General features: G+C 44.5%; 1 protein-coding gene across 4 annotated transcripts in view; it reads right to left on the reverse strand.

Annotated features, from left to right (window-relative positions):
- cacnb4a (calcium channel, voltage-dependent, beta 4a subunit) overlaps positions 1–14,827 on the reverse strand; it is a 205,431-nt gene that overhangs the window by 50,810 nt on the left and 139,794 nt on the right. For all 4 annotated transcript variants that reach the window (XM_078552567.1, XM_078552569.1, XM_078552565.1 and 1 more), the window contains exons 7-8: positions 11,938–12,018; positions 16–74 (exon numbers count right to left, since the gene is read on the reverse strand). In XM_078552567.1, coding sequence (XP_078408693.1) covers positions 16–74; positions 11,938–12,018 — 140 coding nt within the window. The remainder of the gene's footprint in view (positions 1–15; positions 75–11,937; positions 12,019–14,827) is intronic.

Genomic DNA, 14,827 nt, shown 5'->3' on the forward strand with positions numbered 1-14,827 from the left:
AAGGGTTTTGCCCACCTTCCATCGAACCGATGCTTCAGGAAGTCAAAGAGAGCTTTCTGCATCATGTCAGTAACCTGCACAGGAGGGAGGGGGTGGAAAGAGAAGAACAGATGTTGATCAGAGAAAGAATCGCAGAGGATGAAAATAATTAGAGAATCCCTATGGATCTGTTCACCCCAACCTTAAAGCATAACTAAAATGGTCGCAACAGAAAAAAGACGCATGTAAAAATGGAAGCTGAATTAGTAGAACATATTTCGGGTGATTTCTGTCTGCAACTGTAAACAGCATGATTTTTAGTCCCGATGGGTACCTTGTCCTTTGGGGGTCCTGCCCCTAAGCCACAACGCTCTGGCTTTGACTCCCCACTCCAAGGGCAGGATTTTCCGCTCGTCGGGTGGGCACGGCAGGCGGGTTTGGGAACGGCCATGATCGGCCCCCAACTGCGATGTCACGCTGGCCGGCCAATTAACGGGCAGCCAGCGTGAAAGGTGCGCTGAGGAGCTCAGCACTGCCGGGGTGGTCCAGTCCGGGCGGAGTCCGAGCACAAAAGTCTGCACATGCAAGGGGGAGCGCGCATTCAAAGCTCCCCAAAGGCACAGAGCTGCCTCAGGGAGCTGAAGAATTGTAGAAACAAAAATAAAGATTTCAAACATGAGAGAAACATGTCCCCACATGTGAACAGGGATATATTAAAAACGAAGTCCAAAATTTTTTTTTTAAATTACTGTTGGAATCCTCATCCCGCCTGTGGATGAGGTTTCATAGAAAATCCAAAATCCAAAGGCCGCCCGCCGATGCTGTAAGGTTGGACGGGCAGCAAAAAATGGGTTTCAATTACTTAAGGGCCATAATAGGCTTCTTAATTGTCGGTGGGTGTGCTGCCGGCTCTCATGCACACCCACTGACCAAATTATCGTGCAAGTGCACGATGACTTCGGGACGCTCGCCTGACGTCAGCACGCGCTACTTTACGCTCGATTGGGTTGGGCGCGCGCCCACCCGCGTGACATAAAATCCTGCTCCGAGACTTGTTGGCCCTGGACGAACCCAGCCACTGGTGCAGGGAGGCCAGTGCGTATCAGCGCCAGTCCCCAAGGCCAGGTAAATGGGGAGTGTGAGCGGCAGGAAAGGCATCCAACAGTAAAACCACCAGCCGAATCCAAAACTGATGGTCAATATGAATGTAGAAGGGTGATTAACCAGCATTGTGGCAAACCCAAGTAACATGAAAAAGTTGAGAGAAAGAGAGAGCGACAAACTGTCCTCCTTGGTGTATTTAATCTATTTCAGCAGGATAAGTGTAGAATTTCTGCCACTGTGGCTGCTTGTGGGTTCCAAATATTGGTCTGTGGCAGTGAAAAAATGTGCACCACCAATCCACATGGCGCCTGCCCTACCCTCACTTTGCAATTTAAACCATATGGAAAAGCCATTTCTTCTGAGCTGAAAATAAACAATCAAAAAAATGAACAATGTAATTCTATTTTTAAATTGACACATACAGCTTTTTAAACACTTTTCTCCCTTGTTTTTCGCATGGTCAACTTCATGGTAAAATTGCTGAGAAACTGGCAATGAACTGGGGGTAATTCCTGTTCTTTACTCTGTCGTGATCATGTCCTTATAATCCTGTCTTTATGAAGCCACCTGCCAGTCTAAATGAGGCACAACTCTCACATCTGGAAGCAGCCCGACTACAGACTTAGCACTGATGGCATCAATGCTGAGAACTGTGGTAATAGACGTTCAAAATGCACAACGTCAGATTTGGAAGATCTTTGAGAAAATCTAATGTCTATGCTTGCGTAGTATTTACAGCACAGAAACAGGCCATTCAGCCCATCAGGTCCATGCCAGTGTTTATGCTTTACATATGCCTCCTCCCATCCCTCTTCATCCAACACCATCAACATGTCTCCCTATTCCTTTCTCTTTCATGTGCCTGTGTAGCATAAATGCATCCATGCCATTCGCCTCGGCCACTCCATGTAGTAGCTAGTTCCATATTTTAACCACCCTCTGCATAAAGGTGTTTCTCCTGAATGCACTACTGGAATTCTTAAATGATCTTATATTTATGAACTCTAGTTCTCAGGACTCCTGTTTCAGCCAACTTGCAAGATTTCTCCTTTTATATTAATGGGCCAAAATTTTCCCAATGTTGGGCACAATGGGAAAAGCCAATCCGCTAAGTGCTTTTTGTATCAACTAAGGTTAACTATATACAGCTGGAGGGTATTGATTATACATGCTCAAGATAGGAATCTGGGGAAAACCTCTCCGCTGGTGGAGTCATACCTAGCATAAAGGATGGGGGTCATTCATCACAGTCCTGGGAGATTACTGCAGGAGTTCCCCAGCTAGTGTCCTCGTCCGAACCATCTTCAGCTGCTTCATCAATGACCTTCCCTCCATCAAAAGGTCAGAAGTGGGAATGTTCGCTGATGATTGCACAATGTTCAGCACCATTCACGACTCCTCAGATACTGAAGCAGTCCATGTACAAATGCAGCAAGTCCTGGACAAAATCCAGGCTTGGGCTCTCAAGTGACAATTAACATTCATGTCACACAACTGCCACGCAATGAATCTCACCATCTCCCCTTGACATTCAATGGCATTACCATCACTGAATTCTCCACTCTCAACATCCTGGGGGTGACCATCGACCAGAAACTGAACTGGACTAACCATATAAATACTGTGGCTACAAGAGTAGGTCAGAAGCTGGGAATTCTATGGATTAGTAACTCACCTCTTGACTCTCCAAAGCCTGTTTACCATATACAAGGCATAAGTCAGGAGTGTGATGGAATACTCTTCACTTGCTTGGACTAGTGCAACTCCAAAACACTCAAGAAACTTGACATCATTCAGGGAAAAGCAGCTCACTTGATTGGGACCCCATCCACCACCTTAAAATTCACTCCCTCCACCGTCAATGTACAGTGGCAGCAGTGTATACCATCTATAAGATGCAATGCAGCAACTTACCAAGGCTCTTTCAATAACACCTTCCAAACCCATGAACTCTACCACTGAGAAGGACAAGGGTGATAGATGCATGGGAACATCACCACCTGCAAGTACCCCTCCAAACCACACATCAAACTGACTTGGAACTATATTGCCGTTCCTTCACTGTCACTTGGTCAAAATCCTGGAACTCCCTCCTTTACAGCACTGTGGGTGTATCTAATCCACATGTAACTGCTGGAGTTTAAGATGATGGCTCACCACCACCTTCTGAAGGGCAATTAGGGATGGGCAATAAATGCTGGTCTCGTCAGCGATGCCCAAATCCTGTGAATGAATAAAAAAAAGTAACCATCCAATGAGACACTTACTGATGTAGGTGGTAGATTGTTGTGTGGAGGTATGTACCTAATTTTGTGACTACCGTGAAAACTGATGCAAAGTATTTATTCACCTCCTTTGCCATTTCCTGGGGGAGAATTTTCTCTGCGTCGGGGGTGGGGGGTGGGAGTGGGCGCCGCCCATGATCAGCTGCGTGCCGCCATTTTACGTGGGCGGGCCAATTAAGGCCCACCCAGCGTGACGCGCACCCAGAAGTGCAATGCTCTCCCTGTGCGAGCTGGGGTAGTAAGCTGATTTGGGGCCTGCGCTCTTTCATGCAAAAATCTCCCTGAGGCACAGAGCTGCCTCAGGGTGATTAGTTTGATTTTTGAAAATTTTTAATAAAGAAAAAAGAATTTTAAGACATGAGCTGGGACATGTCAATGAATTTTATTAAAATTCTTTATTAAACTTCAAAAACCTCCATGAAACCTCATCCCGCCCGTGGATGACGTTTCATGATAAATGCGAAGGCCGCCTGGGCTCTTCACCTGCCCGCCAACCTTAAGGTTGGACGGGCAGCTCAGTTAATTAGTTTAATTGCTGTTTAAATGGCCTTAATAGGCCCTTGACAGTTCGACAGGCGCGCAGCCGACTCTGGTGGGCGCCTGCCGAACTCAAGATCTGAATGACGCGCGGTGACATCGGGACACACTCCCGACGTCACTGCGCATCATTTTACGTGTTGGCGAGTGGGCCCCGCCCCCGCTCGCCAAACCGAAGATTTGGTTCCCCATTATTATTTCCCCCGTTTCATTCTCTAAGGGGCCTATGTTCACTTTGGCCTCTCCCTTCCTTTTTATATATTTAAAGAAGCTCTTACTGTTTGTTTTATATTACTTGCTAGTTTACACTTAAAGGTTATTTTCTCCCACCATCCCCTCCTTCCTGTCTGCCCTTTCGAAAAGTCACATACCCTGAATATTTAGTTCCCAGCTTTGATCTCCATGTAACCATGTCTCCATAATGCCTATAAGATCATACCCATTAACCTCTATTTGTGCCGTTAATTCATTTATTTTGTTCTGAATACTACGTGTATTTAAGTAAAGAGCAATTAATTTTGCCTTTGTACCATTTTTTCCCCCTTTTACCCTATTTGCTGCTTTTTTTTCTGTTTGCACATTCTGTCCCTTCCTGTCACACTCTGGGTATCATTACCTAAATAGCTGCCAGACATGGTTGCTGTGTCTTTTTGCTTTGTAAGCCTACGTATCCACTTTTTAGAACCCTCCCCCGCCCTATTAGCTTAAAGCCCTCTCTATAGCCCTACTTATCCAATTCGCCAGGACATTGGTCCCAGCATGGTTCAAGTAAAGCCTGTCCCACTGGAACAGCTCCTCTCTATTCCAATACTGGTGCCAGTGCCCCATGAACTGAAACCAATTCCTCCCACGCCAATCTTTGAGCCACGCCACGCATTTAACCTCCTGACTGTTCAAATGCTTTAGCAGAACCTCTTTTCTAGTCCTATCAATGTCGTTGGTACCAATGTGGACGACAATAACTGGATCCCTCCCTTCCCACTCCAAGTTCCTCTCCAGCCCTGAGGAGATGTCCTTAACTCTGGCACAAAGCAGGCAACACAGCCTTTGAGACTTACGCTCATGGCTGCAGAGAACAGTATCTATCCCCCTAACTATATTGTCCCCTACCACTACTACGTTCCTATTTCCTCCCCCTACTTGAATGGTTCCCAGTACCACGGTGCTGTGGTCAGTTCACTCATACCCCCTGCAGTCCCCATTCTTGTCCACATAAGAGCTTGCAAGAACCTCATAACTGTTGGACAGTTGCAGGGGTTAAGGTTCCACAAAATCTACCCCCTTGTTCTCCATATCTGCTTCACCTGCAGCCACACCCTCCTGTTCCTGATCACAGACCAAATTTGAATGACCTAACCTGAGGGGTGTGAACGCCTCTTGATCAAAGTGTCTAGGTAACTTTCCCCTCCCAGATGTGGCGCAATGTCTGCAACTCGGACTCCAGCTCCTCAAATCGGATCCAGAGTTCCTTGAGCTGCAAACACTTACTACAGACGTGTTCGCTCTGGATCACCTTGATGTCCAGCACCACCCACACGCTGCAGCAGCAACACATCACCCATCCTGCCATCGCTATTGCATTTTATTTAATTTATTAATTAATTACTCTAGTATCCCTGCTCTTTACACATGAAGAATCTGCCACTCTTTACATGTTATTGTAATTATTTTTTACGCCAGTATCAATCCTATACATAACAAGCTATTTTTAAGAAAAAGAAAAAAAACTAGAGACCTAAACAGAAGTTAAAGACCTTACTTTTACTTTAAAGCCTAGAAATACTCACCAATCCTATTCATTAATCAGCTGCTCTCTGCACTCTTTTCCCTCTCCGCGCTCTTTAATGGCTTCTTGCCTCTCTCTCCGTGCTCTTTAATGAACTCTTTCCTCTCTCTCCGTGCTCTTTAATGGTCCCTTGTCTCTCTCTCCGCGCTCTTTAATGGACTCTCACCTCCCTCTTCGCACTCTTTAATGGCCTCTCGCCTCTCTCTCCGCACTCTTTAATTAACTTTCGCCTCTCTCTCCATGCTCTTTAATGGTCTTTCGCCTCTCTCTCCGTGCTCTTTAATGAACTCTCGCCTCTCTCTCCGTGCTTTTTAATGGACTCTCGCCTCCCTCTCCGTGCTCTTTAATGGTTTCTCGTCTCTCTTTCTGCGCTCTTTAATGGCCTCTCGCCTCTCTCTCTGTGTTCTTTAATGGCCTCTCGCCTCTCTCTCCGTGCTCTTTAATGGTCTCTCGTCTCTCTCTCCGTGCTCTTTAATGGTCTCTCGTCTCTCTCTCTCTCTCCACGCTCTTTAATAAATCACTGCACAGGCAATACAGGACAGCAAGAGTGTTGACCAGACAAAATAATTATACAGAATTGAAGAATGGATCCCTGCGTGAATAAAGCGACTATGGAGGGTAGGGAGGGAAAGTGGAGTTGAGGTAGAATATCAGCCAGATTTGATTGAATGGGTGAAGAGGCTGGAGGGGCTCCATGGCCTACTCCTGCTTCTATTTTTTATGTGATGTTTTATCCATGGCGAGTTTAAACTTCAATTTGCACCTCAAAGTGTAAGGTGCAAGCTCAGGCTGAGGTATAAAATGATTCTGGTTGTGTGACATTAAATGTTCCAAAAACACATTAGATTCAACTTGAAATGAGCTGTAACAAATAAAAAGGGTCAGGCCGCCTTAACTTGTGTTAAATATCAATAAGATAGTAAAGCACTAAAGGGTCATTATGCCCCATAGGCACATTTACAAATGAGTTCTGTTACAACTGTCACTTACAATTATCAGTGAGATGTGAATCAGATTAATATCCCAAAGTAGTCCAAATTGGGAACTTTACACACAAATATCTAGTCAGTGGATTTTGGTTCAGTTCAGATTATTTAGGGTTCTATGTTGCCTGTTCTTTCAAAAAAATGAATAGCACAGATGTAGATGCATTTAAGGGGAAACTAGATAAACATATGAAGGAGAAAGGAATAGAAGGTCATGACAGTAGATTTAGGTGAATAAAGGATGGAGGAGGCTTGAGTGGGCCATAAACAGCAGCGTGGATTAGTTGGGCCAAACGCCTATATCTGTACTGTACATCTTACATAATCCTAAGTAATATGTAGGCTAATGTTATTCAGAGTGGCGTCTGCTTATTGGAGGACCACACTCAGGGGCGCCCCAGCTTGTTGCCCTACGGTGATGGGATACAGATACCGTGATGGAATCTGTGGTTTCAAAGCTTGTATTTGTTTTTGAGATAGAACCTTACTGGAACTGAAATGGAAACTTCAGCTAACTAAAAGGGCAACTGAACCTTCAGGTTCCTAGGGAAATTAAAGTAGAAACAGAAGCTTCAGCTTTCTGGGAAAACTGAAACTATTTGAAACCAGAAACTGAGTCTAGAACTAGGAGACACAAGTTTAAAAATTAGGGGCCTCCCATTTAAGATGGAGATGAGGAGAAACTTTTTCTCTCTGAGGGTTGTTAGTTTGTAGAATTCTCTTCTGCAGAGAGCAGAAGAGGCAGGATCATTGAATACTTTAAGGCTGAGTTGGGTAGGTTCTTGATTGACAAGGGAGTCAAAGGCTATAGGGGGTAGACAGGAAAGCAGAGACCACAATCAGAGCAGCCATGGTCTTATCAAATGGCGGAGCAGGCTTGAGGAGCCAAATGGCCTACTCCTGCTCCTAATTCATATGTCCGTGTGTTAGATAAAAAGACGCAGAGCCATTCAAGCTCAGATCCCAGTGATGCAGTACAGGTAGGCTGAAGAAGATGGAGGCTGGATCAAGGAGCTGGGAATTGGCAAAGACACAACTGCTGCAGCTGCTTCTGTTTCTTGAAGATAACATTGATGGATCCATGCCATCAAGACTGTTAGGAGCAGAGATGAGATGGTTCTGCAGGTGTGTGCCGTTTTGGTCAAGACCGTGACCATGAAATCCAGGTTGGTTAGTTGCTGCTCTTGGCTGGGGATAAAGCTAAATCCCCAAAGAAAAGGAGCTGGAATTCCACCAGAGAAAGTTCATTGTTCTGAAGGGATTTGTGGCTAAAATTAGTGTCATATATGCTCAGTGGACTATCTAGTCCATGAGATTTATATTTGTTGTATTGATTATACATGTAATTTATAGTTTACACTGACCACAATTTGTCTGTTAATTCATGTTTGATTTATGTTGATTTTGGTTTGATTGTTAAAGTAGAAGTTATAAAAAATGAAATATTGTCCATTGGTTTTCTCGTTGGGGTCGTTCAGTAAATTAGGTTCTTTTAGTTTGTTGGTCTCCACGGGGATCATAACAATATACATCTCTGAATTCTTGGACAGCGAGTTGCGGACTTCATGGTGCAGTGGATGGTTACAGAATGGCTTGTTTTCCCACACAGTGCATGCTGGGAAAGCCATCTCATCTGTACAGCTTTTCATGACTTTTTCTCACTGAAAAGCCAAAGCAGTAAAGTGGAGAATATCTACTTTGGCACTCCCTGCATGCCTAATAAGTGCATATTAGGAGACTGCGCACCATAAATTCATAACTGACAGAAACTCATGGGCTAGTGGAGTGAAATATCTCAATATGACCTTCTGGCATGTGCTGGGAGCACTGAAGTGGAAAGTCTTCATTTACTCCAATCTCCAGTAATACTTAATCAGTTGAGCATTGAGTTCAATGGCATGACCATCACTGAATCCCCCACTATCAACATCCTGGGGGTTACCATTGACCAGAAACTGAACTGGACTAGCTAAATAAATACTGTGGCTACAAGAGCAGGTCAGAGGCTAGGAATCCTGTGGCAACTAACTCACCTCCTGCCTCCCCAAAGCCTGTCCACCATCTACAAGGCACAAGTCAGGAATGTGATGGAAAACTCCCCACTTGCCTGGATGAGTGCAGCCCCCACAACACTGAAAAAGCTGGACACTGTCCAGGACAAAGCAGCCCACTTGATTGGCACCACATCCACAAACACTGACTCCCTCCCCCACCGATGCACAGTAGCAGCAGTGTGTACCATCTACAAGATGCACTGCAGGAATTCACCAAGGCTCCATAGACAGCACCTTCCAAACCCACGACCACTACCACCTAGAAGGGCAAGGGCAGCAGATAGTTGGGAACACCACCACCTGGAAATTCCCCTCTAAGTCACTCACCATCCTTACTTGGAAATATATCGCCGTTCCTTCACTGTCGCTGGGTCAAAATCCTGGAACTTCCTTCCTAACAGCACATGGACTGCAGCAGTTCAAGAAGGCAGCTCACCGCCACCTTCTCAAGGGCAATTAGGGGTGGGCAATAAATGTTGGCCTAGCTAGCAAAGCCCTCATCCCTTGAATGAATAAAAAAAAATAATGGCCAGTCAGTTACTGTACTTAATTGCTATGCTGGAGGCATGGCAATTAAAGTAGGCAACTTATAAAAATGAATTTATATGATTTTAATCCTTGGGGCTTGAGAGCTGTGTGAGGATAGGAGCCTAATCTTTGGCTAATAGCAGGCCAATTATAATTCCTTGTTCACATCAGTTTTAACCGTGGACAGGTGTCTACTGCTGTTGACTCATGATGATCATGTGTCTCATTTCCTTTGAAAAACTGGTGTATAATTTGAATGGCCTACTTTAGATATAAATGAATATAAGTTAATCTAACCTGTTGTACTTAGAACATTGTAACCTAGTTAGGGTTGCAATATAAAGTAGATGGAGTCACAGGTTTTATGAGCCTGGTAGATCACCCCCTTCTTTTTTCACCCAAATAAAATCTCCTATACCCTGGGCTTTACAAAGAAGGTCTTTACTTACAGATTATTGCTGAATAGATGAAATCTGTAGGGATTTTAGGGAAGAGTGCCTCACATTAACAGCACTACTTCCTAGCAGGAATGTCCAAGTGTGGCCCTATGGCCACAGGTAGTCCCTGGTCCCTGAGCAGCCATCCCTCAAAGACCAGACAATTCAGTTCTAGCTCCCCACCATTCAGCAAATCCTCTGATCAATCTTTCTTTGGACCAGAGTAAATGATCTTGCACTCCCCCAGGTTAAACTCCAATTTACAGTGTTTTGCCCAACCACTCAATCTAACAATGCAATCTATATGGCCCCTGATATTCCATGGTATATACTTAGGTGACCCATGAATCCAAAAGCTAGGACATTGCTGCTTTAAAAAGCAGCAGATCCGTTATTCTGTAATTCCCATCAAGCGTCAGTTATTCAACATCCATCCTGAAGTCAAAAACCAGCAGTTCACACTCTATCATGAAAATATACTTGATCAAAAACTTGCCCAACAGCTTGTTGAGAAATAATTGGGTGCTCCTTCGTCAAAACTTGCTCAAAGAGAGGGCTTATTCAGAGATGTGAGCAAGCTACTTGATCTGGGTATATCTGTGCGTCAGCCAAAGTGCCTTCAATACACATGATTCAAACACTTAGCTTCATTTTGCTGCTGTAAATTGGAACTCCATCATGCTTAGAGCCCACCTATGGTATACGTTTACAGGTAAAAAATGTTCTGGTAAAACAGTTCTAAGAATCTGAAACACATTAAGTTATATCTTTAACTTAGAGAATAGATTAACGGTCCTGTGAAAGTTAAATGATGTACTGTGATCTCATCTACTGTTTTATTCCAGCTTTTATGCAACTTCACTTCTAATAAATTGGAATTAGTAATGTAGCTCTACTCAAACTAAAGTTACCGCGATGCTTTTTAACCAATTTGAACCAATAAGAAAATTTTGTGAAATCCTGCCTAACCCAATGGAAAAAGCATTCACTATTTGCCACAAGGTCTGCTGTCCCAGATATTCTACAGATAACGTCAGCAAAAGTGCACCCGCAAACTCTGAGGAAACTGGACCCAGATACTGTTTTGGGTTGCTGGTTGACAATATGTCTTCATGAATCCAATCAAATAGGCCAGACATTCATAGGTTGCGAAAGTACCAAAATTAAGTTGAGCACACTCTCGGGTTGGAATGTTCCATTCTGAAGTCTTAGTTCAGTGGTTGGCATGGAAGTGAGAGTGATTTCCGTGGAGTGGGGAGGGGGCGGTGAGATGACTGACCACACTCGATCTTGCGCTGTTCAGCTAATTACATATGCATCCACAAGGAACTTGCCAATTCTCGCAGTGAGGACAGGAAAGAAGTCGCCGTCCCAGCCATTTCCTCACGGGGTTGAAGGTCTGGACACCATGTTTAAAGGGGAACCAGCCACCCTGCACTATCCCTTACACCTTTGCCTGGCCACTGGTCCACCCTTCCCGGCAAACCCTTCCTCCCTTCCTTGGTCATCCTCCACGCAACTTACACTGTCACCACCCGGTCTGGAGCATAGGCTGGCGTTTACAGACACTCCCCAAAGATGACAATGCAGTGGCAACTCACCATTAACCATGGAAGAAGTTTACCTCAGCAGGTGCACGCCACTTATGCACAGTTGTGAATGTGAACATTCTAATTTCTCGCTGGGGAACTTAATTTGGAGGGGGAACTTAATTCCAGTGAGGTGGTCTTTTAATGAGCATGCATGACATGCTAATGTATGCAGAAGGGCTTCCCGGCATTGGTCGTTAGGAAGCTCAACCCGCCTTTAACCCTCCTTTAAAATCCCAAGAACAGAATTACTAACATTCGTCCCACTGTCGGCAATCTGATTTTTGTCCTCATGCCAAATTAAGTTCCCCGCCCCCCCCCACCCCGCCCGCCAAGCATCCTGCTGCTGGTGGGCCTGGAAGATTCTGTCCTGGGTGCCTTAGATGTTTTTCTAAGCCACCTGAAAACAACACTTCTGGATTTCATGAAAGCAAAAAGATTTGTGAGTAGATTTGAATTACCTGGTTCAACATGATTGCCAGTTTCAGTCCCACGTCTACCAGGCACAGCATAAATGCCAGAAGGGCAAGCAACAATTTACAGTGGCTGACAGATATTTGAGAACTGAAAGAACTTTGCTGCTAAAGTTATCAACTGCGCCTATTTATTTTCAGCATGACTGAAGAAAATGTAATCCAGCGGTATCCCTTACCTCATAACCTTTCAATGATGGGCCCACCAACACAACAGGCCTCATGGACGGCACCACATCGTAAGGAGGAATGTGCTCAGTCTGCATTAATTAAAAACAGTAATGATGCATGAGATAATTCATTATATCCTAATAGCCCAAACAAGGCAATATATTATTAAAATGGCAATGCTACTTTAGGATAAAGCACTTACAGTGCAACACACTATGTTTACTTCTTTATGTTCACAAAACTATTACTTGGATCTTGTTAAGAATACACACCTTCCAAAGTAGTTTCTCTGTGGAGTATGATAGACCAATTTCCTCATATCCAGCAGAGTTTCCTAATGGAATACATTCACTAGGTAGACCTGAATACCATGTAGATTGCATGATTAGTGATCCATTGAGGAGCCCTTTAAATTATTACTTTGGTAATTCCTCCAGGAGATGATGGAAGAATATTTTAAACAGATCATTATTATGGAAACCCCTCTTTAGATTGCTGGAGGACACCGTTGAAAAATAGTTACTCTGTGTATGTGTTGGCACTCCTTCACATCAGATGCAGCCTTTAGTTCTATCATCAGGTTCATTTGCACACAGCAGTCAAAGCACTGCCACCCAAAGTACATCTCAATTTTTTTTCCCCATTTGTCTTAATGTGGAGTCAAGGGGAGCAGGAGGACTCCACCCAGCTCCACATTAAAACTGCTTGCTCCTCTCTCAGGCTCACCTAAGGTGATCGTGTAATTGTCCAAGGCACTCAAAGTCGCTCCCACTGTACAACTGGCAGGCTGCCGCTGGGCCATGAGGGGCACCCACAGTTCATCAGTAATTGCTTGGGACAGTGGACCATTTTGGCATGACCTGCCAACAGCATCATTGGGCACGCGCAACATTAACTACACTGGGGTCAGGCCAGATGCAATCCAATTGCTAAGTCAAGATGCTTTTCTTAACTATCATTGAAATAAATAGATTTTTTAAAAACTAGACTTTAAATTGACCTGTAATTTTTCTTTCTGACTGTTTTTGGTCTGGTACTTTGGGTAAGGCTTTTGATTTATATATCCGATAGTTGTAAATAGTTAGATCCTCTGAATGCCGAATGGGCTTTTAGTTGATAATTGTTAATCCCTTGTTATATTTAGCTGATTAAATCATTTGTCTGCAAGCATGTAACGAGAATGAGGGGGAACTCAAACAGGAAAATGTTTTTTCTGAAAATGTGTGAATTTGATCAAGTTCCACAGTTGTGCAATTTTTATTCAGTCATTTGCACTTATTGAATCAACATACTTATTGACAAATGAATATAAACATTGTTAAGTTTGCTCGAAACTGGACTCCAAAAGAATTGACTGGGTCGGAACAGAAAGATGCTGCAGTTCTGAGGATATCACTGTTGAATATATGCTAAGCCTTTGTGTCTCGTGCATTTAATTTTTAAATCTATTGGTTATCATAATCTGTTTTCTCAAGTGCAATGTCTGTCATTTCTAAAATGAGTACCATGGTGAGTCTGGAGGGCTGATGTCCTAGATGTGTGCTTACAATGTGAAGCTTCACCTATTCGAAATCTACACTGAGAAATTAGGGGTGCCCCCTTTCGCAATTTTCTATCTATTTAATTGTTAAAATCTCATTTGTCAAAACACAGAATGGGTAATTAACCATCTGGATATGCAGCTGCGAAAGTGCAGATTACAGAAAAAGTACAGCTTTCAGATCAAGTAAGACCGAGTCCACTTGTGGAAACTAGAAATGTCAAAACAGGATTAGGCCCTCCATTCCATTGCCTCTTGCTCGCCTAATCCAGTTCCCTGTCCTTTCTCCCTAACTCTTACGTCCCAGGCATCCCTCTCCCTTTAAAGCACCTCAACTGATTCTGCATCTATGACCTCCTGAGGCAGTTCATCCCACATCCTCACAAGCCTTTGTGCGTGAAGATTTTTTTTTGTGGGTTGTCATTACTGCCTTTATTTGAATCTTCAGGCAATGGGTGAAAAATAGCACAGCACCTCTTCTGGCAGCACTGCAGAAGCCCCAGGGGTGGGGTGGGGAGGGGTGGGGTGGGGCGGGGAGGGGTGGGGTGGGGTGAAGGGTATGATGTGGCATTGGCCACCTCCTGCACGGTGCACGTAGCCTTCTGCAAAGATATGGGTGCATGCAGGTGTTTCCTCTGTGTGTGCCAGGTTTGGCGTTATCCTGACATCACACAGCCCAACACAACTAATGTGAAGCCAGGATACCAAATCTGGCCAAGGCACAGCCAGCATCTGCATTGTTTACTCAAGGAGAAAAACAAGCCTGAAGCTGCAAGGCGAGCTTTGCAGTGGCGTTATTTAAAGGATCAAGTATCTTGATTCTTCTTCACTCTTCTAGAGACATGAGGCAAGCAAAGCACAAGGTTACATCTGTTTGTAGCTTGTTTTGCCTGAAATAGGTGGTCAGCCTGGAGCCAGGGCTAGAGCTTGAGGAGTGCCACCCCACATCAAGCATGGCTGACCGGGAAACTCTCCCGCTCTTCCCAGCTGCCACAGGCATATTGTAAAGATTTACAGGCCGTTAATCAATCTGTTTGGCCGCATTATGGAAGCGCCTTCTGTGGGCATCAAGTCCGAGAGTGGGACTGGAATTCTGAGCTTCCAGCTCAGAGGCAGGGACACCACCCACTGAGCCACAAGACCTCCCCCTGTGTCTGGAAGTATTCAAGAGTGTTTCTGGAGGTGTTTTGATGAGTTCCTGAATTTGCCAGAGAGATGCCTCATCCTTACAGGGGGCAGAGGAATTAGGTGATTTAAACACTTAAACATGGCAGCAGGTATAAGGGCAGCAGTGTATGGGGGCAGGAGTGGTAGGGCCTCTGGGTCTGCAGCATGACAGGAAGGTGGAGTGGGCAAGC

The sequence above is a fragment of the Cetorhinus maximus genome, chromosome 11 (assembly GCF_964194155.1).
Source record: "Cetorhinus maximus chromosome 11, sCetMax3.hap1.1, whole genome shotgun sequence".
NCBI classification, from domain to species: domain Eukaryota; kingdom Metazoa; phylum Chordata; class Chondrichthyes; order Lamniformes; family Cetorhinidae; genus Cetorhinus; species Cetorhinus maximus.